The sequence below is a fragment of the Diabrotica virgifera genome, chromosome 8 (assembly GCF_917563875.1).
Source record: "Diabrotica virgifera virgifera chromosome 8, PGI_DIABVI_V3a".
In the NCBI taxonomy this organism is placed as follows: domain Eukaryota; kingdom Metazoa; phylum Arthropoda; class Insecta; order Coleoptera; family Chrysomelidae; genus Diabrotica; species Diabrotica virgifera.
The window spans coordinates 203565578-203592713 of NC_065450.1; the positions used below are offsets into that span (position 1 = coordinate 203565578).

General features: G+C 32.4%; 1 protein-coding gene across 1 annotated transcript; it reads left to right on the forward strand.

The window, feature by feature from the left end:
- The first annotated feature begins 38 nt into the window (after positions 1-38).
- On the forward strand, positions 39-22002 carry LOC114325641 (uncharacterized). The gene is made up of 4 exons (XM_028273754.2): positions 39-1703; positions 4697-4903; positions 13472-13909; positions 21605-22002. Exons 1-4 carry the CDS (start codon positions 199-201, stop codon positions 21699-21701), a joined length of 2247 nt encoding a protein of 748 aa, XP_028129555.1. The 5' UTR covers positions 39-198; the 3' UTR covers positions 21702-22002.
- Positions 22003-27136: the final 5134 nt, after the last annotated feature.

Genomic DNA, 27136 nt, shown 5'->3' on the forward strand with positions numbered 1-27136 from the left:
ACAAAGTAGTGGGTCAGGATTTAGACAGAAGTATTCTTTCTCGCTTGTCTTTTGTCTTATTCTATTCTTATTCTTATCCATTCATCATCTTGTTTTTTACATGGAAGTGGGTGAGATTGTATTTTAAATTGTTAAATACCTTAATTTGTTTTATTGCTTCAGAGAATTTTGTGTTTGTTAGACGCAACTTCTTACAAAATGTCATCGGGTGTAGTAAAAGATCAGGAAGAAGGGGAAATCGTAGATGATGATTATGAGGAGATTTCAGATAACTCCATGTCCTTTCCATTGAATGAATCTGGTAAGTCTCAGTCTGTAATATGCTTGAGCAGTCTCAGTGAGTTCGAGGAAGAGGACCATCAAAGGAGAGTTGGGAAAATGCTGAAGAGGGGTCGGAAAATGAAGCATCATGGTCACCATAGGAGAAAGAAAAAGTACTTCGGAAAACTTCACAAGAGCAGAAAGTGGAAAAAGTTGCTTAAACATATAGAGTCTAGCTCTGATGATGAGTCTGTAGATTGTCGTCTTGTTAGGAAACAACTTAAAGCTGCTATCAGGGTTGAGTCACCCTCAGTTGATACCAAAGTGAGAACTGAAGGAAATCAAGTGAATTGTTTGAAAAATAGATTAATAGCCATGACAAAACTAAATGATGACAGTGTCATCGAGCAACAATGTGATATTATTAAGTCTGATAATGAGAACAGAACAGATGATCCGATCATAGATTCTGGGGACACTTTAGAACAAACTGATATTGAGTTGACCCAGTTACGTTTAGAAGCATTAAGAACAGCTGTATTAAATAAATTTGAGGATAGGAAAAAGAGGAAACATGAGGAATTGCAGAAAAATCAGGAATCACCAAATATTGATAATTTGGAGACCAACAAGGAGAATAGCATACAAGAAAATGGGAATATTAAGCAGCCATCTACAGATAAGCCGAATTTACAACCCACCACTCCCGATGAAGAAGACGAAGATGTTTTAAGGGCAATGTTGCTAGCATCTATGTCAAGGAAAATGCCTAAATTTGCTGAGTCCAAAAGTCTCGAGGAACCTGTAGTAGAAAAGGTAAAGTCAAATCAAAATGTTGTAAAACCATTTATTGTTCAAGCAAAAAAACCTGTGCCATTAAGACAACACCAAATCAAACCAATTATTATAAATATTGGTAGCGATACAGAATCAGAGGATGAAAAAAGTACGACGGACATTATTAACACAAAAACTACAGAGCTTCCTGTAAATGGATATCAAGTAGACAAAGAAATAGAAAGTACAGTGGAAAATTTCTTAAAAGAACAAAGAGCAAAGGTTGATGAGGTTCAGGCTGTTACTAAACAAGTAGTTCCCCCCAAAAATCCAACTGTTGAAGTAACTACACCAAAATCCAAGATTCAACCCAAAAGGAATGAATCTGCGGTACTAGAAAAGTCTTCCGTCAAATTACTTACCAAAGAAAAACAGATAGAATATCAGAAGCTTCTGCAGAGGTTAAAAATGGCCCAGAAGAAGCCAAAAACGAGACGGGTTTCAGTTAGAGGGACTGAAGAGGGCAACAACTCGAGAAAAAATGTAAAGACTAAGTTAATCAATTCTCCAAAACCCCCAATAGCGAATAAATCTTTCAGTGTTCAGCAGGATGCTGGAAATTTACATCTAATTTTGAAGCAAATGCAGAAGGAACAAAATGGAAGGTACTTATTTGTTGTTTTATTTTATTTTTTCCAGTGTTTTGTTCATTTTAATTGATTTGGAAATTCAATAATGTATTTACTAAATATATTAAATATTTAACAACAAATTAATTCAAGTTTATTTAGATGTAGGATGTCAAAATAATTTTTATTAATGCTCTTTATACCTTTTTAATATACCTATAAATTTTTTTATATTTGGTATAATACGTGAAATACTAGTAAAAACACATTGTTTGTTTTTTAAGGTTTTTTTGCAGGTGCTGAACATTCTTTCTTTGTCATAGTTTTGAGATTGTTATAATCGCATTTTATGCATTCAAATTGTTTTTATTAACCCATTTGCTGCTGATTACATGCCAGCACGTGATATGGTTACTTCAGTCAGGTTACTTCACTGGCCAGCGAGTGATATTTTTGCTTCAGTCAGATCCTTTTAAGTAGGCAGCGAATATGTTAAGTACCTTCTTTTTGTCCATATAAGTTTGTTTGCAGAAACTTTTAACAGTTCTATTGATGTTTTGGAATCTTGGACTCCGATTGTGGAGTGGACAGAGTACAGTGGTTTCCTATTGCCTTCTGTACTCTATGCCAGGGGTCACCAATTAGCGGACCGCGGTCCACATCCGGACCATGAGCTAGTCCACATACGGACCATCAATAAATTCAGAATATACCTAGTGTTTGGCAATTTTTAAAATGTTTGGCCATGAAATTGTGTACTATGTTTGGCTCAACTTATGTGTGCGAAGTCGCTTTATCAAGAATGAACTTTATTAAAAATAGTTAGAGATCTCACTTAACAGATGAATATCTCAACTCCCTAATGAGACTCAGTTACACTAAAGTCACTTCAAACTTCAGACAGGTTGTACATAAAAAAATGTCATTTTTCTCTCTTTAATTTTGTAAAGAGTTTTCCCCCTAATTGTTATACTTACTAATCATTAATTTTAAATTAAGTAAGCTGTAATATGAAATTGTCATGTGCATTTTTTATATTCATTTCCTCTCTACTATATGTTAACTAGGAGTACTTTTCAGATGTGCATTTAATTAAAATAATTTTCAGATTTAATAAGGTTGCAACAAACACCTTGCATTGAAACTAATGTAGAAAAGATAACACGTTAATTAACATTTTTTACTATGATTATTTTTTTCACCTGTCAAATTCTGACGTTTTTGCTTTTTCAGCCAATCACCACACGTCGTTCTAGCCAATCATTGAGTGTAATACATACTGATAAAACAGCCTCTTCCTTGATAAAACAGTCTCTTCCATGATAAAACTTAAGGTACCCTAAATTTCACATAATATGTACGTACATACCTGTGTTTACTAACTTAATTTATGAACAGCCCTGGTACATAGATATTTTAAAAACACTAACCACGATATACTCAGATTTTCTACAGTTTTTATTTTCAAAATAAATTAGTTGTCTTAAAAATATTTCACAGATTTACTAATAATACATATTGGTTCACAAAATAATCTTTTCAAATACCACTTGTCCCCTAAATTTTGCTTGATAAATTTTTTCGTTTTCATACTTAAACTTCTTTATTTAGGGTAAAATCACTCAAACATACCGAAATGGATAAAATCACTCGTCCTTCGGACTCGTGATTTTATCATTCGGTTTGTTTTCGTAATTTTACCAAATAAAGAAGTTTTCGTGAAAACAAAAAAATTTATCGATAAAATTTAGAGGACTCGTGGTATTACCTTTGATTATTTATTTTAAATTCCTCAGTTTCCTTTCTACAAAATTGAAGATGTCTAAAAACTTCATTAGCATTCAAAATATAAATTCCTAATTTTTAAAATATTCTCAGTAACAATTTGCAATACTGCTGTTTTCAAGATATACTGATAATATCAAAACAATACACAATTAATTTATATTTTATTTATTGTTCCAGGAAAACTTACAGAAAAGTATACAATAACCAAAAAACAATCAGATATTATTAGTTTTCCTTTCCATATTAGTCCATATGTGAGGCCACTGTATGAAAAATGTTTCTGACTCAATTTCTTTTCAAATGCCTGTTCAAAAATGTCCCCTTGAAACAAATCGGAAGGGTGCTGGGTGAAACAATTTTTTAAGCAAATTCAAAATTACTTTTTTGCCTCGAAAAATATATTTTTAGGTTTCTTGGGTAATTATAAACAATAAAGGTCTCTTGTCATATTTCTGAAAAGTTGATAGTTTTCGAGTTATAAACGATTTAAAATCTGAAAAATGCGAAAATATGCATTTGCGATGCTTGAAAACTCTTAAGTTTTAATAAAATGACAGATGTTTTATTTAAGATGACCCAAAAATGCTAAAAACATATTTTCGCGGGCAAAAAAGGTGATGTTTTGAATTTGTTAAAAAAAATATTAAACAATTTCTGCCCAAAAATTTCGCCCGGCACCCTTCTGATTTGTTTATAGGGGATATTTTTTAACAAGAATCCACAAAGAAACCGAATCAGAACAGTCAGACACAGGCAGTATAAATCTGGACCCCGGAAGTGTCATAGGTTTTCGAAACGGACCCTCAGGGAAACTAATTGGTGACCCCTGCTCTATGCTGTTGGACATTTATTTCATATATCCACCTTTGAGGCTGATTTCATAACTGTTAAGGCAACATAGTGACCAAAACCCATTGGTCAGGAAGTTGAGATTTCTTCTTTGTTCGTGATAAAGACCTTTAAAGACCAGAGCTTTAAAAGACTAATAAATTAAACACCACATAAATCATAAAGGTAGAAAAATACACTCCTTGAAATGAATTTCCAGATCAATATTTTCTAGAGTATGAGTGATTTGTAAAATTATACTGACTATTTCGCTCTTCAATTTGTTAATTATGAAATTTAATGATAACCTCCACAATATAATACTATCCACCCTCCACTCATCCCAAAATTAATATCCTAAACAACACTTGTGTTGTTTTTGGACACCCTGTAAATACACACCTGGCCCAAAGATTGCAGATTGAGGAAAAATATGTAGTTCTCACTCCCATCATCAAGAAAATAAACGAAGCAACGACAGAGAGGAGGAAATACGACCAAGAAGTGAAGCGGTTGTTGGGAGCATTGGCGGACGCAAAAAGGAAGTTGCATAACTCCCACCAGACGTTTTCCATGTATGTTAAAGAATTGACCAAGATGAAGGAAGAGATCGATAAGAGGTTAGTTGGAGTATGTTTAAGGTACAGTATTGTTTTTATTAGGCAATCCATCAACCTGTCAAAGATAAACCACATGATCTTTGGTTGGCACACAAAACTGTTCTTAACCTAAACTCAAATGTAATTATTGATTTTTCTTATTTGTTTTTTGTCGTGATTTTGAGATAGTATATATAGTATTTAAAGACATTCATTAGATTAATTATTTTATAAACTTTACGTTTTTGGCGATTTTGATTGCTGACAACATGCCTGTGACTTGTATAGTAGTGAACTGTGGAAGTCGAACTGATCAGAATAATGTTAATTTTAATTTGTTTTTTGTCGTGATTTTGAGCTTAATATAGTATTTAAAGACATTCATTAGATTGATTATTTTATAAACTTTTCGTTTTTGGTGATTTTAAGTGCTGAAAACATGCCTGTAACTTGTATAGTAGTGAACTGTGGAGGTCGAGCTGATCGGATGTCAATTTTTTTCGTGTTCCCTCTATAGGGCTTTTCATTCACAGTCATTTGTTTTGAGCTTCTATCATATGTCGTATAATCCGTGTATAGTAATATTATACATGGATTATACAACATCTAACAGAAGCTTGAAACAAGTGACAATCGATGAAAAGCCCTATTAGAAACTCATTTGTTTCCTCGCCTAACTAAATTATCAAAAAACAGGAGGCACTCATGCTAGGAATTATGGTTTTTATTAATATTATTACAATTATTTATGTGACACTAACGTAACTAGTGACATTAATTTTAGGCCAATGTGACAAACTTTATTAATACTAAATTTTAACATTTATCCCCTATTTTGTTAAAACAATATTATTTTGTTTTTCATTCTATTCAAAATAAATGCAGTTTTGACAGGGAATTTGTTTTGTTTATTTATTCCATATAGACCTGGATTCCGCGTACCAAAAAAAGTTGATTAATAGCAAGCTGAAAATTTATTAATAGCTTAACAGTGTCTAGTCCGACAAACTTTGATGTACGGGAACACTGGAAGTTTTAACTGTGGAACAGGTTAAAAATTTGGAACGTCAAACTACGAAAATGTTTATGTAATTTGTCAGATAAAACTTCCAATTGATTTGCTACCAATTCATTAAACTCTCATGCAAAAACCAGACTGGTGAAAAAATCACCAACTGGGCATTTTAATGAGTAGAACACGAGGACCATGTCAAACTACAGGAATCATGTTGGTTAGTAATAGCAGTCTGATTTTTGCATGAGAATTTAATGAAAGGGTAACAGATCAATTGGATGTTCTGTCCGACAAAATATATGGGATGTTTTCGTAATCTGATGTTCCAAATCTGAGTTTCCAAACTGTTTCACAATTAAAACTACCCCTGTTCCAGTGTCACAATACATCAAAGTTTGTCCAACTGGACACCGTTAAGCTATTAACAAATTTTCAGCTTGCTATTAATCTATTTTTTTGGTACACGGGCTCCAGATCTAATAGGTTTGTTTGTAGTACAACAACCATCAGATGCATGAGCAGTTAACAGTTAGCGTTGTGCAGTTAATAGTTAGCATTCATAGACTACGGATGCGCATGTGTCTGATGGTTGGCAAGAGTTGCTGATCGTTCTACGAACAATCCTATCAGTAAGCACAATTTTTGATATGCATGGGTAGTTACTAACAGAAAGAGGCAGGATTTGATTTTTAAAACATTTATTTTAGAGTCAAAACATAGTCATACCTTAAACGATAAATGTATATTACATTACAAGTTGATACTAATTACAAAAATAAATACACATTTAAAAGACCAATACAAAATTACTCATGATGAAGAAGTACATTATAATTAAAAATGAATAACCATTTTCATATCGCTGCAACACAATGCCAAAGCTGTCTTATATTTCAGTTCGTTTAGTGAGCTCAACAAGCAGTCTGACTGAACAGTTTCAAAACTCATTAGTTTTTCATCAGAGAATGCATATGTTGCTATCTCCAAACCATGTAGCTGTAACACATGTACATGCATTGGGTTCTTCTTCGTCTGTCTTGCCCTGGGCATACTCAGCTAAAAATAGGATTGCTGCAATATGGCTGCAGACTTCACTATTACCGGCCATACGCATACAATGTGCATTTGCTATGTCATCAGAACTGGCTATCACCCCATCCAAGCATTTAGTCGTTTAGAATTAGCTTTTTGGAAATGCTTCACCTAAAAAAAAATATTTTATTTTTTTGGAAATTCTTCAACTACAAAAATTTATTTTTATTAGAGTATTTGAGTTCTTTACAATGATTGAGAATATTTTATTTAAAATCGGACATTCATATAATATAATTTTAGAACAATCATGACAGTAATTCAAATAGATGGTAGTAATAAATCATTTTCAGAGAATTATGGAGTTCGCAGTTTACAGATTAGGACGACGATATGTCTGGTTTCATACAGATATATAATCGTAAATAAATCTAATATTTAGAACCAATTTATCCAAAAGACACTAATACTGTTATCCATATATTTCTTAATGGTGAATAAATAAAATAAAGGCATACCTTTCCAACAATAATATGGAAATCAGGAAATCATTAACAATTTTTACTCCAAAACTTTCAAAACAAATCCAGCTGTAAAATATTTATGTGCCTGAAGGCTTTTGTATGCTTTCATCTGCTGCTTAGAGTAGCAACTGTGAGACTCCACCAGATATGTGTAAATATCTATAATAGTAACTTGATGGACTGCACTTTACTGTAAAATCCAATTCTGACTGAATTGCGTATGGATCTAAATCCCCAATTATTTTCAGCTTCAATAAATATCTAAAACAATAAAAGAAATAATGTTATTGCTTGCAAAATTAATCATTATTGATAAATATCGGAGCAAAATGAACAGTAAATAAACGTTGTTTCGCCTACCTTTCTCGCAACATCTGGAGTTTCCAATAATAATTTCCTTAAATAATCACTTTGCATTGTGGTAAAGTTTATAAATTTCACAAAAACAGGAAACGAAATCCAAATGAATCCAAAATAGACAAAATACGACGTTAAACAATGAAAAATCATTGAAAAATAGATACAAACATAACCTCTTTGTTAGCTTGTGTGCCAACTGCCAACCAGAGGTCACGTGGTTTGGATTGCCTAATATCTGTTTAGGTTAAGGTAATTGTATACTATTGCAGTCCAGATGGTAACAGACATAGCAGTGACAAAAGATACTCAAATTTTTACTACAATTATGAGTAAAGTGTGTAACGGCGCACCGTTCCCACCGTATTCAAGTGGTGCACCTCTTCTTGTATAATATACTCTTTTTTTCATCACTAAAAAATATCACCATCTACAAAGACTACATTTTTATAATCAATTCTGGATGTTTTGACAATTTCTTTAGCAGTGTCCACAAACTCTTCTTTTTCCTGCCTAGATTAGTGGGGTTATAGATCCAATATCAGTCATAGCCATATTTACTACCTAACTATTAAAATTTGTGACATTCAAGCATGCTTACAGTTTCTTAATATTATTAAAGGTCCTGGTCCAGGTAAAATATCTAACTTGTTTTTAAGAATTTTAAGGAAACTGCAGCTTATTTTTGATCAATCTTTGTCTGAGGGTCACTTTCCATCACAGTTTAAGAGAGCCAAAAGCCCATACACAAATCTGCTGATAAATAATTGCTTTCTAATTATTCTTCCATTACAATTCTCTCTGCTATTCCTAAAATTTTCGAGGCATTAGTGGCTGATTTGTTGACATTTAATCTGAAGAATCAGCTTCATACTGATCAGCATGATTTCCTGCTTGGTTCTACTAATCTACTAAATTTACACTTTATACTAAATTGTCTAAAGTCTAAAGCATTATTTGTCAGGGTAGATTATTGCCTTGCATTACATAACTTTGAATTTTTTGGAGTGTCTGGCACACTTTTTTTACTGGTTTTAAAAGTTCGATCTTTGAATAAATATTTTATCCCTATGCTTTTCATTAGAGGTTTGTTACAAGTAACTGTCAAGAAACTTACAACTTATGATGAGTTAATGTCAAAATGATTTTATACACAGTAACTAGATAATTCCGAACATTTAGTTGATAAGCAATATTTTCGTCTATTTTTCCGCCACTACTGCAATTCTAAGTTTATAGAGACCAAGCCATTTCAGTCATTTATTATTAATGGTAGACTTTAATGTATCTATTGTTAATATCGTTCTTTAATTCAATGCAAGCTTATCAAGATTAATGTTTTCAATAAATTTTCGTTTGTCCGAACATGTTGTTAGGGCTCGTAGCTGTTATTTTGTTTCATATTAATTAGTGCTCCGAGGTACATATATTTCTTTATTCTTTCTGCCCCCCGCACCGTAATATGTTATTCATTATTTTTATGGTATCGTCAGCATGTCTAATATTGTTAATTAACAACCCATTTACTTTTATCCCCGCTGGCAGCTGTAGAAAACAGAAAACATAGCCATGCCAGTCGTTTCCAACGTTGGTATTTGCTTTTGCTTCAACCATTTAATAAATGCACTGTCCAGCATAAAGTTGGGGTCACCCCATAATTTGAATTTATTTTAGAAATTATTAGGTTTGTTCGTAGAACGATCAGCAACCGTTGCCAACCGTCAGACGCAAGCGCGTTCGTAGTCTACGAACTCGAACTGGTAACTGCGCAGCGCTAACTGTTAACTGCGCATGCGTCTGATGGTTGGCAACGGTTGCTGATCGATTGGTTCGTACTACGAACAAACCTATTATTCTTTTTTAACTATTTTCCATTGTAACATAGTTTATTAACGGATTGCTTCAAGAAAACAACGTTCTTGCCCTTCAGAGTTTATCCTGACCTTTATTTTTGTTTTTTTATCAAGTTTTTCTGAAATTCAGATTCCCAGGTATTTGAAATTATCAACACTTTCTTTCTATCGGTACATTTCCCAAATGTATGTTTGTATATTTGTTTTCTTAGTTATTATCATATCAACAATTTAGTGACCACACTACACAAACAATTTACAAGTGACGTTGAAACCACAGACACAAAAACTATGCTGATAATGGTTTTTAGGAAATCGAACGCTTATCGAAACAGCAACAACAACAGTTTTTTTCAAGCAATGTATATTAGTAAACTATGTGTCAACCGAAAACAGTTAAAAAGGAATAATAAATTCTAAAATAAATTCAAATTACGGAGTGGCCCTAACTTTATGCTCGGCAGTATATACAGTAACCGCCACCCTACTAGACACATAGGAACATTGAGCTATAACAGTCCTGGACCCTTCACTTGTTGCAATGTTTATTTTTATGTCTAGTGACGTTTAGAATGTCAGAAACTGTATAGAAACTGAATATTAAGGGCATAGGTGCAAAATCTCGCCTGTCAAAATGTTCAATGTGTTTTAAATGTATTCATTTTTTTCGAATCCTGAGAAAACTAATAAGTATTTTTGAAACATTCAAACGCATCATGAAAGATTGCATTATTACCGAAGGCCGAAAGGCCCTTAGAATAACCAAAGTTTTTTTTTGAATGAGATATTTGAAATTAAAAGTCACACTAAATTTTCTTTATTTTTTCACTCCTGTAATTTATTAAAATAAACGTTATAGACGTTTTTAGTGACTTTCGGCCCTCAGTAATAACATAATCTTTCATTCTGCATTTAAATTTTTCAAAAATACTGATTAGTTTTCTCAGGATTCGACAAAAATGAATACATTTAAAACACATTAAACATTTTGACAGGCGACATTTTGATTATTGACTTTTCATTATTGCCATGTTTATAATAAACCATAGAGTTACATATTAGCATAGAGAGAGTGTCATTCAGAGCGAAGTGACGACACCATCTTTTTTATTTGGATTAGTGTTGCTTCACTCTTACGCATAGTAAAGCTGCTACAGTTGTCCTCCTCTTCCGTGCCTATATTCACACTGAATGTCATCATAGATTTTCGATACAATGTGTTAGAAAGAGATGCAGCAAACCAGTCCATGAGATCTTGTCGTCAGGAAGCGCGGAAGGTAGGCTCCCTCTATGTTAATATATACCTCTATGTAATAAACATGGCAATAATGAAAAGTCACATTCTAATGTTTTGACTGTTCTCTTACGTCAAAAATTTTGACCTACGTAATATCGCTTTTGTAGTAAAAATACTATATGTCCTTAGAAAGTTGACAATTAATAGATCAGCTGTAGTTTGACACTTATAGAGTGTCATTTTGTTAAAGTTGTAAAAGATTTAAAGTAGGTATTGTAATATTATTGGTGTTTGAAAAAAGTTATTTTTTCTACGATCGTTTAATAACATGCTCATTATTCGCTCTTTTTTCATAGATAATAGCACCCATTACTGTACCCGTGAGTAATAATTCATTACTCACGGGCTGAAGTTACTCACGGGTCATTACTCACGGGCTGAAATTAGATTCAAGTGGCGCATGGCAATTTTAATATTAATCGTATATAAACTGCAAATAAAATTACTAAACTTGTTTATTTAATACAATAATTATTGTAATTAAAATCAATAATTAACTAAGAAACATTTTTAAAGGAATTTTAACTGTAACAATGTCAGTATATTTGTTACGTTTATATCTTGTTTACTAAAAATTTTGACGTTTATCATTTAATTTAGTGACAGTGACATTAGCGCATTTTGTTTATATTAATTGGAATTTATAACTAATATTGTGTTTGTTTTTCAAGGTATATTGTGTTAAATATGTTATAACATATTATGTATAGTTATATATTATTATATTATATATAGTTAAATGTAAATATACATTTAAATTTAAATTTAAATGTAAGTATATATTACTTATTACATTTCCTATTTATTAGATTCACTGACAGTAGGTACAAATTTAAGCTTATAATTTTTTCGGAAAGGAATAGAACTTATATTGACTATTTCTAATTGTATTTGTACAATAAATAAGAATTTAGTAATAGTAGGCAACCAATTATTTAGCCACGTACTAGGGGTAAATAGCATTTAGGTATTTTTGTAAATTATTATAATTTAAATTTCGAGTAGTTGATAATTAAATTTTTTACTTATTAAAATAAAAAAGGCCGTAGAAAAAGTATAGTATTCTAGAATAATATACTATTAAAGCAGATTAACGTAATTAATTAATGTTTTTTTTGTATGGAAAAACAATTATTTTGAATAGTTTTTTGACAGTACATAACATGGCAGAGATGAAAGTCACATCTGAGAACGGACCGGATTAGCCCATAATGTGCCATAATCATAGCAATTAGGTACCTACCCACAGGCGCGGATCTAGAAATTCATAATAGGGGGGGGGGGCAGACTTACCTCAATCAGTGATGCCACAGCTACCGATTTTTCTGTCAAATCTACCGATCTACCTAATTCTCCTTTTGTTCTACCGAAAAATCAAAATTATTAGAATATTTTTTAGCGGATAGATTTGGCAACAGAGTTTAGTCAATTTTCAAGAATTCTTGAAGTGCTTTTACTAGCTTGTGACACAATGTGCGAACCAGCAGATACGGGTTTACCGATATCAATTTTATGACCAGTCCTTTGTCCTTTTATATTATGATTTTGGGAGTAAAATGTATCTACCTGAATCTGAATAGTGAATACTGAAGGATTGTGGCTTATTTTGATATAGAAGATAATTTCAAACTAAAAATAGTATTTATATTAAAATCTTAAAACAGGAGAAATTTATTTTGCTCCTTTTTAACCTACAGTATTTCGACATAACTAAAGAACATTAAAATTTTTTCTCGTTCTCAATTGCTTTAATATCCGACATTGTTTTGTTTTTAAACGATTACAAAGTGTAAAAAATCATCTTTTTGCCTATAAAACATTCCTTGTAGATTTTAGAGAAAAATGTTTCAAATAAATATTCTAGATCTTAATAGTTTCTAATTTGAAATACATAAACAATTGGAGATAATTGCAAAACACCCTTATTTTTGCAATAATTTATAAATGTTAATAACTTATAACTATTATTTATTATAACAAAAATAGATTAACCTTTCTACTATCAATGGGTAGGTACGAATGGATCATCTAGTAAAATACAAATTTTTATATCTTTATTGTATCGCAAATTTGAAACGTGACTTTTCATGAGATAAGGTTTATACCCAGTGTAATGTATCTGCATTTTAAAATATCATTTTTGTTATTCTTTGAATTGAGAAAAATATTTCCGTTGTATATGGTTCCACCGCTACCCAAACAAATGCGCCTGCAGATTATTTTTCAGAGAAGGGTGTTTTATTAGATTTTATGGCTTCTTTCAAGTATTTGGAAGCGGTTGTCGTGTAATTTAGTGTTGTACTGATGGATTAAAGTTTATAGTTATCAGAAAAAATAATAAATAATAAAAAAATACTTATAGACTAAATACAAAAGGGGGTCCATGGACCCGTTGACCCCCCTGTATCCGCGCCTGCCTACCCATGTATCTAGTAGCGTGATGCTTACTGTATATATCATTGTTCATGTCACCGTTATAATCACTAGATATGGTTTTTAAATATTTTTCAGACCTAAAACACCGATTAAGAGGAACGGGATAGCCACGCCGCCATTAACATCAACACCGAACACGTCTCAAATCTCTGTAGCGCCACTAGACGTGAGCAAAGTTTCAGTTACTCTTAACACTACTTGTCCCATTCCTGATACCACCAATAGCACCACTCTAATAGCACCTACTAGTCAACCATCCAGTCCCGCACCTAGCACTGTCTTAATATCTGAAACGATGCTTGACAGAAGCGGTAGTGAGTGTAATATGGACATCGAAGAGCAACACCAAGGGGAGATCATTGTAAATTGTGTTGATGGGAAGGCTGAAAGCGCAGATGAGTTGTTGAGTTGCGGCGATCCTAACGATTTGTCGTTTTCCATTGTTATTCCGGAAACAGAGTCATCTTCCAAGGGTATTCCCGAATATGTATCTCCTTTGGATCACGTGAAAAGGTATAGTATAATCAAAAATGTTAGTACATATAGTGTTTTCCAGCATGTTTGATGTATATGTTATAGTCAAAGCCCGAATTTCAGTTACTCCTAGGTTTGACTAGGCAATCCTCGGGTCTAACTGACGGTCTTAGTCAAAGCCCGAAATAAATTACAGTTTAGGCCTTTGACTAGTCAAACCTAGGAGAGACTAAGTTGGTCAGGCAAAGGTCGAAATTTAATTTGATGAAATCGGGGTTACTAGTCAAACCCCGATCAGTTATTAAAATGTCGTAATTTGTTAGATTAGGTTTAATAAAACGTCATTTTTTAATTTTAATGTTTATTATTTTTATACTGTCGTAATTAAGGTGATACAGTAGCGATTAACAGGTAGCCAAAACGCGTTCCAAGATTGCGGCTATAATTTTGAATATTTTTTCGAGATATTTGGCACACGTATTCGTAATATAATAAAGAGTGGCGGTAAAGAGCCCAATTTGAAAAATATATTAATATGTGGAAATTACTCTGTAATTAAATACAATATTAAAAAAACGAGCCTGTACCGCCATTAAGAAGAACAAAAAAATACACTTTCTTCAAATAAACTTTTTTATCCGATGCCTAGATTTTGTGTCATTTTGGAACTACTAATGAAATAAAAATTTTTAGTAGTTCCAAAATGACACAAAATCTAGGCATCGGATAAAAAAGTTTATTTGAAGAAAGTGTATTTTTTTGATCTTCTTAATGGCGGTACAGGCTCGTTTTTTTAATATTGTATTTAATTACAGAGTAATTTAAACATATTAATACAGGGTGTAACAAAAATACAGGTCATAAATTTAATCGCAGATTCTGGGACCAAAAATAGTCCGATTGAACGGAACTTACCTTAGTACAAATGTGCACAAAAAAAAAGTTACAGCCCTTTAAGTTACAAAATGAAAATCGATTTTTTCCAATATATCGAAAACTATAAGAGATCTTTTATTGAAAATTCCACACCTGTAATTTTGAACCAATCAAAATACGTTATTTTGACAGATCACCATGGCAACGGAGGTATTTTATCGGAAATTTTTTGCTCGTGGGGTACCCAACAGCGAATTATAGTGGAAATTTTTTGACGTTTACAATAACAGAACATTTTTGACAGACTGGTTTTTATTTGTTTACATAATTTAAAATAAAACGCCAAAAAATAATTTTCTATCACTTGTAGTTACTCAAAACTTATGTAAAATTGAAGAAAATACTATTTTCTATCTTGAAATGGTATTCCCATGCAACTACAATGAGTAGAAATTACGAATTTGAAAGCCTAAATAATTGCTGACAAAGCTATGGCGCGCTATTAATCTGTTCATGCAGCTTTGGATTTTCAAATGCAAATTTGGTGTGGAATTTTCTTACCGAATACCACGCGAAGTCAAATTAATATCCGGAAATTTTTTTTTGATCATGAATATTTTTAGAAAATTTCCGGAAATAATTTGACCTCTAGTGGTATTACTAGTGAAAATACACATGTGGCATTCTTATGGTAGTAGTATCTTAAGAAAAAATTATAGTGAAGTTTGGACACCCCATAAAAATTTTATGGGGGTTTTGTTCCTTTAAACCCTCCCAAACTTTTGTGTACGTTCCAATTTAATTATTATTGTAGTACCATTAGTTAAAAACACTCTTTTAAAAACTTTTTTGCCTCTTAGTACTTTTTCGAAAAGTCAGTTTTTATCGAGATATTTTGAATATTTTGTCAAATCCACCACATATTTGTATATGGCTAAGTACGATTATGGAGACTTATTAATAATATGAAAATTTATTTATGATTTACCTTTTTAGGTATATTTTGAACCATATTAAAAAAGAAGTCACATCTCGATAAAAAGTGCTTTCTCGAAAAAATACAAAGAGGCAAAAATGTTTTAAAAACACTGTGTTTAACTAATGGTACCGCAGTTAAAGGTCAATTGGAACATACACAAACATTTGGGGGGTTTAAAGGAACAAAACCCCCATAAAATTTTTATGTAAACATATTAAAAAAGAAGCCGCAACTCGATAAAAACTGCCTTGTCGAAAAAATACTAAGGGGCAAAAAAGTTTTAGAAATATTGAATTTAACTAATGGTACCACAATAATAATTTAATTGGAACGTACACAAAAGTTTGGGGGGTCTTAAGGGAACAAAACCCCCTAAAATTCTTATGGGATGCAGAAATTTCACTATAATTTTTTTTTAAGATTTTCCTGCCATAAGAATGCCACATGTCCATTTTCAATAAAAAATCTCTAATAGTTTTCGATATATTCGAAAAAATCGATTTTCATTTTGTAACTTCAAAGGGCTGTAACTTTTTTTATGTGCATATTTGTATTAAGGTAAATTAGGTTCATTCGAACTATTTTTGGTCTCAGAATATGTGATTTAATTTATGACCTGTATTTTCGTTACACCCTGTATATTGTTCAAATTGGGCTCTGTACCGCCGTTCTTTATTATATTACGAATATGTGTGCCAAATATCTCAAAAAAATATTCAAAATTACAGCCGCAATCTTGGAACGCGTTTTCGCTACCTGTTGATCGCTACTGTTTCCTCTTAATAAAAAAAAATAGTATTTATCATCACATGTTCAGGCATTATGGCATTTAGAGTTGCACAATACGTTAGACCTTTTACACTTACATAATTTTTAAGAGCATTTCTTATTGCAGTAGCATTTTATAAAGCCTTGTCCTCCAAATTTAGAATATTTTGTACTAAATCCTCTTCAGCTGAACTTCGTCAGAGACAGCTGAACGTCTCGAACATCTTCGAAATTAAGAAAATTCTCTTTGCATTCTCTTATTTGATTTCTTGAAAAAAGTGTGTTTATTGTTCCGTATTTCGTACCAACTCTATATAAACCGGCAATTGTTTTATCTTGTATGATACCCAAAATATTTCGAGCATCTCCTTTCTCTCTATCAAAGCTGGGGATAGGTATTGTTACAGTTTTTCCGATCGAAATTGGAGGACATTTTTTTTCACTTAATTGTTTCATAGCATTAGCCTGGGCATGAATACCTTCAATCGTCTTTCCTTTGTTTACTTTAATCTTTTCTGTCTGCACAACGCATGCATGTAACTTTTCTTTCAAAACCTTCATAGTATGCACCAATGTGCTATCGGCGCGCACAACATGTACCACCGTGACAGCACAGTTGGTGCATACTATGAAGATTTTGAAATAAAAGTTCCATGCATGCAGTGAGCACAGACAGAAAAGAATAAAATAAATAAAGGAAAGGCGATTGAAGGTCTTCATGTCCAGGCTAATGCTATGAAACAATTATGTGAAAAAAAAATGTCCTGATTTTGATCAGAAAAAATGTAACAATACCTATCCCCAGCTTTGATCGAGCCAGAGGAGATGCTCGAAATATTTTGGGTATCATACAAGATAAAACAATTGACGGTTTATATAGAGTTGGTACGAGATACGGAACAATAAACACATTTTTTCCAAGAAATCAAATAAGAGAATGCAAAGAGAATTTTCTTAATTTCGAAGATGTTCCAGACGTTAAGCTGTCTCTAAGAGAAATTAGTACAAAAGATTCTAAATTTGGAAAACAAGGCTTTATAAAATGCTACTGCAATAAGAAATGGTCTTCAAAATTATGTAAGTGTAAAAGGTCTAACGTATTGTGCAACTCAAAATGCCATAATGTCTCAACATGTAATAATAAACACTACTTTTTTTATTTTAATTACCACAATATAAAAATAATAAACATTAAAGTTAAAAAATGACGTTTTATTAACCAAATCTAACAAATTACATTTTAATAGCTGATCGGGGTTTGACTAGTCAAACCCTCGACCTTTGCCTGACCAACTTAGTCTCTCCTAGGTTTGACTAGTCAAAGGCCGAAACTGTAATTTATTTCGGGCTTTGACTAAGACCGTCAGTCAGACCTGAGGATTGCCTAGTCAAACCTAGGAGTGCCTGAAATTCGGGCTTTGATTATAACATATATATTATAGAAATGAATTTCGACTCAATTATTCCCCGTTAGAGGGCGTTCTATCCATACTGCGATATAAATTATTTTAATTTATATCGACAATCTACGGTCGGAATGGTAAAAATCTGTCTTCCTTAGAGCCTCCTTGACAACAGGTAGACCTAGAAATAGTACTATCGGGGATGGAGGAAGACAGATTTTAATCAAAACGAAACCGTAGATTTTCTTATTTTCTTATATATATTATAGGCAATAATTAAACGCAATAAATTATTTTACTTTAGAAATTAAATAAACTATTTCTTTTTGAGAAAATTAAGAAAGATAACAAAAATGTAATACAAAAACCGAAAATTACCAGCTAAAAAAATGTTTATATAAAGTGATCAAAACTTTTTTCTGGAAAACTTACCTAAAATACATTTAATAACAAACTTCAACAATAATAAATGTTCAGCAAAAAAATTTTTTTTTAGCTCTTATACAGTATGTCTGCGCAACTTGGAACCTATTGATAACTTTTTTATTATCAGTTTTACGAAAATAAGTTATTCTTTATAAAATACCCTGCATCGTATATAATCTAAGTTGCAATCATCAAATATCAAATTTAATGAATTTTATACGAGGTATGTAAAAAAATATGAATTTCACTCTCAAGAGTAAAGTATCGTTAAATTTCACAATATCGAAAATTGTTACTAAGAAAAGTTGTTTGGAATTAAAAAATTTGTTTTAGTGTTCAAGTACATCCTTCTAATTAAAATATTGTGAATAATAAAGGCACTTAACTCTTAAGAAAAATTCATATTTTTTACATACCTCGTATAAAATTAAAAAAGTTTAATATCTGATGGTTGTATCTTAGATTTTAGACCAGGGAGAGTATTTTATGAAGAATAAATTGTTTTCGTAAAAGTGATAATAAAATAGTTATCACAATTGTAATAACATGATGATGAGTATCCGTAATTTGAGAAAAAATTGAAATTTTTTTTTCGATTAGAATAATGTTATTGCATATTTAAACATAGTTTTTAATTTCAAACAACTTTTCATAATAACATTTTTTGATATTCTGAAATATAAAGGTACTTTACTCTTTAACGAAATTCATATTTTTGACATCTCGTATAAAATTGATAAAATTTGATATCTGATGGTTGAGTATTAGATTTTTGACTATCCAGTGCATTTTATGAAGAATAACTTTTTTTCGTAAAATGGATAATAAAAAAGTTTTCCATGTGGTTCTTAGCTACGCAGACATACTGTATAATAATTTTCAAATTGCAATGCCATATTCGGATTCAGTATAATCAAAAACAAAATAAAAACATTTAATCAAAGTAAAATGATGATTTTACCGATATTTTTAAAATTATTTATACAAAACAATTGTTATTGTTTAAACAATTAATAAACAATTAGCGGCCAAATCTGCGAGAAGAACTTTTTACTTTAACATGTATATAAACTAACAAAAAAGTTTTAGAAAAATATAAGCTTGTTTGAATATTCCGAAACAATGCATGTTTTCGTTCTAATAGGGATGTTCACAAAAAATTAAAAAGTCATTTCAAACATGTAAAACGATTAAGAAACACCCTAGGAATAACTGTCCAAAATTTCAACAAAATTGAAAAAGCCTTTCTATAAAAATCTTTATTAGAAATCTAGCATTATTTTAAATTTCAAGAACGCCTCTCTATTGGCCTAACGTCACTAGTTGCATACCCCAAGCGCGCGCCATTCTCATAGTGTTACTGTTTACCTGTTTGACGTTTCAGGTCATTTTATTTTGTTCTCTTCTTGTTTTATCAGGGTTAAAGTGGAGTTTTATAGTGAATTTGTTTAGTTTAAAGTGGATAGACTGTTTGTAAGGAGTAAGGACATATTTTGGGTGGAACAAAAATTAACAAATAAAATGGAAGAAAGTTTTCAGAAAGCCGATTCGTTTCGTATAAACTACCGACTGTAGTGTAGATGTAACAATGGTGTATGATTTATTGGCATCTTGTAAAAAAATAAATCTACCACAGCTTTACTGAGTGTATATTCCATATAATTTTCCATGTCTTCTTTAAGCTAAAAAAATAAATGCTTAATACTCCACAAAAAAAAATAGAGAAAGTTGTATGCATGCATTGTACGCATGCATATTGTAAGTATACATACATTGGCTGGTTATTACTTTACCTTGGTTAGGTGTATTAAAAATATTTTTATTCTTCTTCATGTGTCTTGTCCGTTGTGGACGTTGGCTATCATCATGGCAATTTTAATTTCATTTCCGGCGTTTCTGAATAACTCGATCGATTTTTGTCCAAATCATTGGCGTAAGTTTTAAAGTCATAAGTGTCTTTTCTTCCGGGTCCGCGTTTGCTCTCTATTTTACCTTGCGTTATCAGTTGGAGTATACGATATTTATCATGCCTCATGATATGACCGAAATATTTAAGATTTCGTTTCTTAATTGTAAAAGAGATTTCTTTTTGTTTTCCCATTCGACGCAATACCTGAACGTTGGTGTGGGTCGCCCAGGATATTTTGAGGATACGTGGGTACACCCACATCTCGAATGCCTCTAGCTTTTTCATTAATGTTTCCATTATTGTCCAGGCCTCTGCGCCATATAGCAAGACCGGAAATAATAACATTTTAGCAGCCGCATTTTTAGTGGGAGAGATATTATATCGCAATGGGTGAAAATATTTCTCATGCATGTTGTTAAATGTTGCTCTGTCCTTTTCAACTCTAGATCTTATTTCGGTTGTTTCGTATTTCGAGTTGACAACTGTTCCAAGGTAAAAAATATTTTTGATCTTGGGTATTATACATTTTCATTTCAACCAATCTTTTCACTAAATTATTAATGATTTTAATATAATATAAAGTCACACCTACATCCACATGTAGTTATTTCAAGGTTTACTTTTACTGTATGTATTATTAGAATCCCGTTTTTAGGAATATCCCAGTTTAAGGAATACAAATTTGAGGTCCCGAAACTTTTTCATTTACTCCTTAAGGGGGTAGGTTAAAAATCTTGGTCCAATGCTATTTAAATTCATTCATTTTTTTCGAATCCTGAGAAAACTAATAAGTATTTTTGAAAAATGTAAATGCAGAAAGAACAATTACATTATTACCAAGGGCCGAAAGTCTCTGGAAAACTTCTATAATGTTTATTTTATTAAGTTAGTTCTTTAAGTTACTTATTTTAAGTTCTAGCTGCAACAAACCATTTCTTTTTCTGTTTTAAATTGGCTGGAACGGTAATAAAAATCTTGTCAGAACTGTTTTTTGATGTATTTACACACCCAGGAACAAAACACCACTTATTTGGCTTCATTTTTAATAATTAAATACGTAAAAAACTGCGCACATTCAAATACACTTCGTAAATAAGTATACAAAACTAGTCGTCGATCAAAGACGTTACGACTGCTGACGTCACAGACCGTAGCCTCGCTGCAGGGTACCGTTTTTCTAGCCTCCAAGAAAGTCAACATTATGAACTCATTTATCTTAAAAAATATACATTTTTAAACAGTTTTATTATTGTTACGTTTTTATATACCTTGTAATCGATTGAATTTAACTATATTTAAAAATTAGTGAACATCCCTATTACACTCCCCTAATATGGTTCTCGATGTGAAATAATGTATTTTATCTGTTTCAGGGAAAGTCGGATCGATCCGTTCGTGATTATTTGCCCGTACGACATCTGCGGTAAATGTCGCGATACAGAATGCACTTACAAGCACTACGACAAATAAGTGTAAGAAAACTTTCGATTATTTTCTTAGTTATTTCTTCGGTGCCTATTGTTTACTCGATATTTTATTTAAGACTTATTCATTTCTATATCGTAGCATTATTGCTATTTAGTACAAATTTAAATTATTTAAACTTAAACAGTGTTTTTATTTAAAATTTTAAAAATTTAAATAAAAATTTTAATAAAAGACGTCGACTCGATGATGCGGTACGTTTGAACGTATACCCGTGTATATTTGTTACATAAGTGATATTATTTTTGTACTTTAATTATAATATAATAAAGATCTTTTTAAATCACCCAAATGTTTTACTGATTTGTTTACTGTAGTACCTCCCTTTTCCTCCCTGGTCTTTTCCATGTACACTACTACACAAATGACAACTGAAGATTTTGAGATTGTCTTCTTGTAGCGCCTATCCGTTTCGGATGTTGGCTACCACCATGGTAATCTGTACTTTGCACACTGCTACTTTGAAAAGATTTGTGATTGTTATGTTGATTCACGTACGTAGATTTTTCACGCAAGAAGTCCTTCGCCTTCCTGGCCCTTCTTTCTCTTCTATTTTTTGCCTGAAAATTAGTTGCAGTAATCCATATCTTCCGATAAGAAAGAGAGAGACAACTGGATGACCGACGAGATACTCGGCATGATGGACCAACGAAGACAAGCCAAAAACAAAGACAATCACAATTACAAAATAATTAACAATGAAATCAGAAAAAAGATAAGAGAGACAAAACAAACTTACTATGAGGAAAAATGTAAAGAGATAGAAGATCTTCAGAACAAATACGATCTATTCAACCTGCATAAAAAGGTTAAAGAAATTGCAGGGCTGCAAAAAAGAAACCACAACACAACTCTTTTAGACAAAAATGGAAATACTATTATAACGACTGACGAAAAGCTAAAACGATGGAAAGAATATATGAAAGAGCTTTTCGACGACGAAAGAGGAAACCGAGGAGACATATCTTTCGAAAACAGAGAAACAAGTGTAGAAATTACAAAGGAAGAAATATTGTATGTACTAAGAACACCAGCAACGGAAAAATCCCGAGGCCAGATCAACTGCCTATTGATATCCTTAAAATAATAGAAAATGAGTACATAGATGTCCTCTTAAAGCTCTTTAATGAAATTTATCAGTCGGGTGACATACCCAATGAATGGTTGACCTCAACATTTTTTTGTCTCCAAAAAAAGAAAAATGCTAGAGAATGCACCGATCACCGCACCATAAGCCTGATGTCTCGCACACTTAAAATGTTTTTAAAGATCATTCATAAACGCATTTACCAAACACTTGATATGGATATTGAGGAAACCCAATTTGGATTCCGTAGAGGCGTAGGTACCCGTGAGTCTTTCTTTGCATTCAACGTACTAATCCAGAGATGTTTGGATGTGAACCAAGATATGTACGTCTGTTTCATAGATTACAACAAGGCTTTCGATAAAGTCCGCCACAAACAGCTAATGGACGTCCTCAAAGCAAAACAATTACAATACAATGACCTTCGAATTACAACAAATCTATATTATAAACAGCAAGCACACATACGCGCATTAATGAACACACATCAGAAGGGTTCGAAATTAAAAGAGGAGTGCGACAGGGCTGTGTATTGTCACCACTACTATTCAATGCAATACTCTGAAGAAATTACGAAAAGAGCTCTTGAGGGAGAAACAGCAGGAATAAAGGTAAATGGAACGCATTAGATATGCGAACGATACTATCATAATAGCAGACAACCTTAAAGACCTCCAAAAGCTAATGAACAAGATAGTTGAGTATGGAGAAGAATATGAATTATCAATAAACATCAAGAAAATGAAATTTATGAGGTTATCAAAAACCCAAAATAATGATGAAAGCCTGACAATTAAAGGTAAAACTTTAGAACAAGTTGAAAACTACAACTATCTTGGCACAATAATTAATCACACAAACGATTACTCCAAAAGAAATCAAAGTTCGAATAGAGAAAGCAAGAACAAACTTCAATAAAATGAGAAAGGTACTTTGTGCAAGAGAACTGAAATTAGACTTGAGAGTTAGGTTGGCAAGGTGTTATATTTTCTCGACCCTGCTTTACGAGATAGAAGCATTTGAACTGTGGGTGTATAGAAGAATCCTGAAGATATCATGGACCAAGCATATAACAAACAACGAAGTCATGAGAAGAGTCAACAAAAGACTGGAAATATTGGAAACCATCAAGACACGAAAGCTGCAATACCTGGGGCATGTTATGCGTAATGAGAGATACAACATACTTCAATTGATTATACAGGGAAAAATCCAGGGCAAGAGAAGTGTAGAAAGGAGAAGAATCTCATGGTTGCGTAACTTGAGGGAAAGGTACGGATGCACATCAACCCAACTATTCAGAGCAGCAGCATCTAAGATTAGAATAGCCATGATGATTGCCAACCTACGTCGCGGAGATGGCACGTGAAGAAGATATCTTTCGCTGTTCCTCATGATTGGACCGGGGTATTTGATTTGGGCTGTTTTTATTGTATTGAAACAGACTGTATGACTTGTACTTACACACTTCTAAATAGGTCAAACCGGCAAACAGGTGTATGTTCTCAAAGAAATTGAAAGTGTGTAAAAAAATTTTTAATAATCAGCTAAGTACTTTCAACACATAACGTGCCATCATCAGAGCTTCGTCCTCTTATAAATCCTTCATAGAAGAGTAATTGTTAAAATTCACATGATAAATCATGGATACTGGGCAAAAGCCACAGATATCGGGTATAAAACCCTTAGAATTAAAAGTTTATCACATCTAAATTCTTTTTTAGTTTAAAATTACAACATGGCTGCGTCAAACCATTGCGAGTTCACGTGAACAGCTGTGAGAACAGAGTGTTTTTATTGTGGTTAAAAGCTTTTTTTGTATTCGTAATAAGACATCCTAATTAATAACGTGCTTGGTTTAGATATCTTCAAGATTCGACGATAAAACCACATGCCGAAAGCCTTAATTTTCTTGCAGGTAGCATCTGTGAGAGTACACGACACAATACTCCAGTCAACAGTGTAGGCCAGATAAAACATTGTAGTAACCTGATTTTTATGGGTATTGATAAATCATGACATTTGAATTTAGCCATTTTTTGAAATGCAAATCTTGCTTTCTCTATCCTACATTTGATTTTAGGGTACAGTCTTAATTTTCGTTGATATTCGTACCAAGGTAGGTGTAGGTTTTTACTCTTTCTATTAGTTGGCATTCACACTGATTCGTCCAAATTGCTGTTCCTTCTTGAGAGATCATCACATTTTGTTTTCTTAATGTTTAGTGAAAGTCTATATCTCTGACTTACTTCTGTGATCCTATTCACTTCATTGTGCTCCTGGAGGGATTCATAACTGTCAGTGAATACCAACGTATCGCCCGCGTATCTGATGTTATTGATACGTTCTCCGTTAAATTCGAATTCCGATTTCAACATCCGCTATTGCTTCTTGAAAAATTTCCTTATATGTAGTATAGGTTGAACAGCACGGATGATAGTATACATCCCTGTCGGACGCTCTGTTTGATTTGATATCATCGGATTCTCCTGCCTCTGTATGGCAGTGGCGACGCGTGACTTTTTCTAAAGCGTTACCAAAACCAGATGCAAAAAATCTTATTTAAAAAAAATGAATATGTGGCTAAATGTACATATAGCTTCAATAATATCATTTTGTATATCACTTGAAACTCTCGAAAAAACAGTTGATGTTTCTAGATGTTGGCAAAATGTTTGATCTTTTTTGGCAATTAATGTTAACAATTCCCTGTAATTGCCTCGAATGTCAGAGCCGTCGCCCTCAAAATGATCACGAAACGCTAATTCTTGTTAGGCCAAAAAACATACGGTATCTATTATAAGTGAGCTAAGGATATACCTACTTATCTAATTTTTTAACAAACTCATGTTTAGCAATATTTACTTTAAAAGCTTGGTTAAGAGAACTTTCGATTCTTGTTTTGCCAAACTGAATCAAGTTGGGTATACATCTTACATGTAGGTAACGGGGTCAATCAAAGCCAAGTAGTCCAAAGGTGGTTGCTTGGCTATTTTCAATGTTTTTTATTTTTCTACCTTTTAAACTTCAGTCTATAGAGAGTACAAAATTGCGTTCATTTTATTTTAAAAAAATTTAGTTTGCCGATGACGGCCATTTTTGTTAAAGCGTGTCGATCATTTTCACGGAAAACATAGCTTCGCTCTTTAGCCAATATTTTTACTGAGGTTTGTCTTAGAACAATAAATCAAAAACCAAACTTTTTAGAAAAGTGTGCTCTAAAAAAATTGCCTGTAGCATTATTTAATTTTAAACTACCCGTAAGGCCTTAAATGAACCTCAAAGTTGGAAAAGGTAAACTGATAAAATTCCATTTTCAGCATTTTTTTAACAGCCTAAGGCAAGCCGATAATGGTTTGTAATTTTTTTCTGGAAAACACATACGTACATAGGTACTTTAAATAAAAAAAGTTTGAGATTTGAGACTTGAGTAAATTTTTTCAAAAAAAAAAATTCAAAAATATAATTTTTTGAAAAATCTTAAAGTTTGACCCATTAAATCCCTGATAAGCACGGATAAAAAATTTGAAATTTGGCTGAATGTTAGCCCCTAGCAAGTAGAATAAGAAGTAAACATTTGGAGTTGCAGACTTACGTCATTTAAGAGTAAGAGGCCTGAAAAAATGGTCAAAAATCAAAATGGTCAAAATTTGAGCGTTTGCGGCCAGGGTAATTAAAATTCAAATAAACTGTCTATAATGAAACAAAAATTAATGTATTTTCACCAGATTTCACAATGAATACAAATTTATAACGGGTGGGCCAAAGAATAGAGTCCCCCTCGATATTTGGCAATAGTTACCTATTAGATTTTAAGGAAATGCTGAAATACGTCCATTTTTATTTTTATTATATTGCAACTTTTTGGGATACATTTCATACTACGTGACGTCATCCATCAGAGCGTGATGACGTAATCGATGATTTTTTTAAATGGGAATAAGAGTCTTGTGACAACTAAAAATACATTCTACTGCTGTCAGAAAATAGAAAAAATATTTATTTCACAAATAAACATTTCTTTTCGCTTAAATTAAATCACATACAGCCTCCCACCTACCTCTTGACAGTAAGCGAAAAGCAATGTTCATTTGCCGGGTCTAGGACGTTTCATCGCCGGCGTTTCGATGCCGCCAGTTCGATGCCGATGCCGGCCGATTCATCGCCAGTCAATTAATCGCTATCTGATATATTTCCGAATTTTCGACAGTTACAATTATTAGTTATTTTTAATATTAATTAGGAATTATAGGAAATGCTAGATATGACGGCGATGAAATGGACTGGCGATGAACCGGCGGCATCGAAACGGCCGGCGATGAACCGGCGGCAT